Here is a 5,537-nt window from a genome sequence, read left to right as displayed (position 1 = left end):
TAATCATAGCTCTAAGATACATGATAGAGGCCAGAGGGTCCACTGGATTTGTATGAACGGTTATGATCATTCATTCCTGGCCAATTTCCTCTTGAGCATTTGCAGCTAAGATTTTTCCCAGTGAATGGGCCACCTTCACAAACTTTGCTTGTATGGAAATCATAGCTGTTGGCTAACAACAATGTAGTACAACTATTGGATTAGTGCAGTATGATCTGTTTGACTGTTAAGCTGTTTCTCATCATAAGCCATCTATTATCCATCAAACGGCTGTAATTGATTCTTCTGCGGGCCCTGCTGATTGTATATGTGTCAAATCTTTTTCATTTTATTTTCTTTTTTTTTAGTTTGGTGGCAAAGGCCAAAATTGAGTTGAGAGCTCCGAATTTGGAATTTAAATATTTTTTCTCGCCTCGTACGAGTTTCCCTGCTGGGAAAAGAAAAAGATACTATTAAACTAAATAACTATTCGAAAAAAAAAAAGAAATGAAGACGTAGAGAGAGAGAGAGAGAGAGTGAGGAGAGCGAAATAAAAGTTCAATAAACAGCTACGCTGAGCTGACATCCAGTCCATGAAGATAGTTGTGTTTTTTCCTTTCCGAAGCTCTCCACTTGTGCATTCGACGTCTCCCTTCGCAATCTACAACTCTTTCGTCTTCAGCTGGTCATCTTGTTTGGATCCATTCTCTGGGTTGATCTTCCTGCTCAACGCCAAAGAGGAATAAAGATCAGAAGAACGGTCATGGATCCGTGCCCGTTTGTTCGAGTCATCGTCGAGGGGCTCGCTCTAAAACTACCAGTCGCCAGCAAGCACGCCGGGTCTGGAGTACACCCTTCCACCACCCCATGCTTCTGCAAACTCCGTCTAAAGAACTTCCCATCCCAAACTGCCCTCCTCCCGCTATCGTCCGCAGCCGCCGACTTACCACCGGACACCACCACCTCCGCCGCCGGGTTCCACCTCGATCCCTTCGTCCTCCGACGTCTCTCCAGCAAGCCCACCACCCTCTACGTCTCTGTCTACACGGGCAGCATGGGTCGCACTTGTGGTATCAGCTCCGAGAAGTTGCTGGGCCGGGTTCGCGTGGTCCTCAACCTCCAAGGCTCTGAGTTTCGCGCTTCTCTGTACCAGAACGGGTGGATGAAACTGGGGAAAGAACCCAGTAAACCATCGGCTCGGTTGCACCTTGTGGTTCGTTCAGAACCGGATCCAAGGTTCGTGTTTCAGTTTGGAGGCGAGCCGGAGTGCAGCCCCGTAGTTTTCCAGATCCAGGGGAACATAAGGCAACCGGTCTTCAGCTGCAAGTTTAGCGCTGACCGGAATTCGAGATCACGGTAAGTTATGTATTTTCTATAATTATCCCTTTTTCATGGGCACATTTTAGCATTTTACTGGAGGAGTGACTAAAATGCGCTGTTCGTCACCTCCCCATTGCACACTGCACTGCACATTCAACTTGCCAATCTGTCAGTCAGGGGTAGTGCCAAAAAAAGCCATAACTTCCTGTCTAAGCGAGCGTTCCACGTGTCAAAAACCCACTGAGTTGCTGTTATTCGTCCAAGATATATGCAGTGAGTTAGTTTTCTTTGAATTAAGCTGGTCACCACTCACCATTACCAGCAGTCTAGCACTAGCTTGCGAAATTCAATTTGATTAATTTCAGAGGCTTCGTGCCTGGTGGTGATATTGTTCTGGTAAAACTGGCTTCTGCATGCAGGAGTCGAACTCGTGAGATTGTTTGTGAGTTGCAAAACTGATTAGTGAATGTTCCTTTCTTCTCTTTTTTCACTCGTTTTAGTTTCAGAAATTAAAAGCGATTCATGTCATGTGGCTTCACCAACGAGTTCAGCTTCCGACAGGGCAAAGCCCATTACAGCAGCCTTTACAGTATTGCATCGAGAATATCTCATACTTAAGTGCATTATTTCATGGGGAGATATTCCCAATGCAAGGTTGCAAATGGCACGGGCTTGCCCTGAGGGAAGCCGATCTCTTCACGAACCACCACAGTGGTTTGATTTTATGTGTGATTCCTGAAAAATTTTAATCAGTTTTCATAAGCTTTTCCGATAACTGTCGTTTAAAATAATAAAACTCCATGACTTAAACAAATGTAGAGTTCGTATTATCTTTGGGTGGTCTCTGCTTACCAACCTTATAATTATTTTCAAGGAATATATTGAAGACCCTCTCATGTGCACTTGTTTGTTTATGGTGGTTGAATTGTTCTTCCTATCATTGTCTTCTTCTTGGGGTTATTCCAATTTGATGGCAACTGTGATTTGTTCTTTTTCTGCACTCTATTTCTCTCTAAAAAAGGGTTAAAATCATACTGGTGGTACTCACGTATGTTCCCTGTTCATTGTGAGAATTCAGGTCTCTGCAACTAGATTCAAACATGAAGAGTAGGGGATGGATGAATTCGTTTGCAAGCGACAGAGACCGGCCAGGTAGAGAGCGAAAAGGGTGGATGATAATGATTTATGATCTTTCTGGTTCCCCTGTGGCCGCGGCATCCATGATAACACCATTTGTCCCCTCCCCTGGCTCCGATCGAGTGTCGCGCTCTAACCCCGGCGCTTGGCTCATCCTCCGCCCTCAGGGGATTTCTGTCAGTAGCTGGAAGCCATGGGGGCGCCTGGAGGCCTGGCGAGAGAGAGGGCCCATCGATGGCCTCGGCTACAAGTTTGAACTGGTGACCGACACTGGAACTAATAGTGGGATTTCCATTGCTGAAGCTACCATGAGTATCCGAAAGGGTGGCCAATTCTGCATCGATACTAGCCTGGTGGGAGATACTGCATCAAGCTCGTGGTCATCACGTAGAGGATTCATAATGGGTTCCACGGTGGAGGGTGAAGGGAAGGTCAGTAAACCGGTGGTTCAGGTCGGAGTGCAGCATGTCACATCCACTGCCGATGCTGCTCTTTTCATCGCGCTTTCTGCTGCCATCGACCTTAGCATGGATGCCTGCAGACTATTTTCACATAAGTTGAGGAAAGAGCTTTGCCACGACCAGCAAGACTATACCTCCTAGAATTTTGAATTTTCATCAGGAGCTTAATTAAACCCCTTGCAAATTTACTCTTCCGGTACAATGATAATCGGTTTGTTCTCTCTTCGGAGTTAAAGAACAATTAATTGATTTGATGTGGGAGAGATTTGTGGTTTTTCCTTCTCTTTGATCAGTTCTTTACTCCTGCAGATTTTTTCACACTTCATTTTACATTTAGGGTGGTCTCTGGTTTGCTTTGTGGGGCTCTCTTTAATTGATTATTTGTAATTGGGTTCTCCAAAATCACCTTTTTTTTTGTAATTTTGCTTTTATTCTTTGGTTTACTTTGAGTTCTGCCGACATCTGAGGACAGGTGAGGTCTTTCTTCTGAGAAGATTGTTCATATTTATAAATCCATACAGATTGGAAGTGGAAACTGTACAGACAGAAAGGAGAGAATTATTTGTTCATATTTATCTATTACATTCCTGTATCATTAATAGTTCAAGATTTGCATTTTTTTCCTCCTGATATTGTAGTTGATTAACACTCTTTTACACAGTGCACGGTAGATGATTTGGATGGAGCAAAACGAGCCAGAACATGTGCACACAGACATTGCTATCCCTCCTTTATTCTTTTGAAAGTGAATATTCGGGGATTAGTGTCACTAATAGGATCGTGGAGTTGACCGACTTGAATTTAGATAGAAGAGAGAGAGGTCCCTACGAGCTCGGAAAGTCCGATACCCGAGTCCACCCAAAATCCGATTAACCAAAATTTTGGTGGTTATGGGTCGACCAATTCGATCAGTTATTTGACCACATGATTAAAAATATTGATAAAAATGTTCCAAAAATATATTGACATAGCATTTTCCAATTAGTCAAATTACTCAGTTTATGCTGTCATCGATTAAATAATAAATATAAAAACCATAAGAAATATTATAAAATTTTTAGAAAAATTGAGGATATCTTTGGTATTATACATTCGTCGTATTAAACATATTATCACATGAAGGAAAATTGGAAATGGTTAAAATACAAAAAAAAAAAAAGAAAAGAAAAGAAGAAAATTAATGCATTATTCATGACCTGTTGATTTGGCCATTCTAAATCAAGTACTCCACAGATTAGGGTTTGGAGAGATTGATTTTTTGAGTAATGGAATGTGTTATCATTGTTGCGTATAAAATCTTGCTAAATGGAGCCAAGAGAAGAGCTGAAAGGAAAACCAATAACTGTTTATGATCATGTCTGTTACTCTTCATCTCACATCTTTTTGCAGATGATAACTATCTATTCTCCAAGGTTGATCCAAGAGAAGAGATGGTTATTTTGGACACAATTCATGCTTATGGAAAATCTTCTGGTCAAAAGGTAAATATTGCAAAATCCGATCTGTTTTAGTCGTAATTTGCACTCCAAACTTCAGAAAATGATGGCAAAAATGCTTCAAATGAAAACAGTTGAACACCCATCAATCTATCTTGCCCTCCAATTGAGATTGGGAGGTAAAAAAAAAAGATCTATTCTATTACCTGGTGGAAAGAACTGAGATGAAAACCAATAACTGGTATGACCTTCTCTCAGCAAGAAAAAAATGTTCTCCTAAAAGCCATTATCTCAGCCATACCAACATATACTAAACCCAATTTGAGTAAAACTAGGAAGACTCATTGGATTAATTGCCAAGTCATCAGTAGGAATAAGTCAAATGGGGGATTGGGGTTTATGGACTCACATTGTTTTAATTTGGCCTTGTTGAGCAAATATGCCTAGAGATTATATGTACTGAAAAGGGCAATTTACAGGCTAAGGTTATTAAAGCAAAATATCTTAGAAACTGAAGTTTTTCTACCCAAATTTATCTACAAGAGGATCGTGGGGTGACAAAGCATCCTGTCAACTAGGAATCGTTGCGCAATTAAGTTTGGAGACAAGGTTAAAATTTGGGAGGACCCATGGCTCCCAAAAATTCTGGGGTTCAAAATCCAAGATCCAAAACCGAACAATGCGAACCCAAAACCTCATCAGGGATATCATCCTAGAGGACAGAAGAGGATGGAATGAAAGGCTAATAAGACAAATTTTTCTTGATATTTATGACACAAACATTCTCAATATCCCTTTGGCTTCTGGAACTAGTTGGACAGATCCTGTGTTGGAAACTAACAGAGAATGCTAACCTCTCTATCACGTTTGCTTATTGTGTTGCAAAGTCTTTAGTAGGAAATCAAGTTGGACCACAGGCCCAAATAGAACCTGCTGGAATAATCTTAGAGAAGAAGCACTGGAAATAGGTTTGGGCTCTAAAGATAGAACCCAAGGCTCAGTTTGGAAGGAGTACAAATGCGAGTATATAGAGTGCAAAACCTTATAATATTTTGCATATTTTGTATGTATTTATACAGTATATATTTGCATTTTTACTCTTTTCAAACTCACCTAAGTTAAAATCTTTTCTTTGGAAGTGCTATTGGAACGATATAGCAATTAAGGAAAACGTTGGAGAGATAGGAATATTTTGATACATACC

The 5,537-nt window shown here is 41.1% G+C and overlaps 1 protein-coding gene across 1 annotated transcript; it reads left to right on the top strand.

The window, feature by feature from the left end:
* The first annotated feature begins 407 nt into the window (after nt 1-407).
* On the top strand, nt 408-3,504 carry LOC148842482 (uncharacterized). Its single transcript, XM_088959716.1, has 2 exons — nt 408-1,335; nt 2,378-3,504. The coding sequence occupies exons 1-2, from the start codon at nt 743-745 to the stop codon at nt 3,036-3,038; spliced, it is 1,254 nt and encodes a 417-aa protein (XP_088815842.1). The 5' UTR covers nt 408-742; the 3' UTR covers nt 3,039-3,504.
* Nucleotides 3,505-5,537: the final 2,033 nt, after the last annotated feature.

The sequence above is a fragment of the Nelumbo lutea genome, chromosome 8, assembly GCF_056320005.1.
Source record: "Nelumbo lutea isolate HS-2025 chromosome 8, American lotus-T2T, whole genome shotgun sequence".
Lineage (NCBI taxonomy): Eukaryota > Viridiplantae > Streptophyta > Magnoliopsida > Proteales > Nelumbonaceae > Nelumbo > Nelumbo lutea.
The sequence above is the reverse complement of the archived record's forward strand: the minus strand, read 5'-3'. Positions and strand labels throughout refer to the sequence as shown.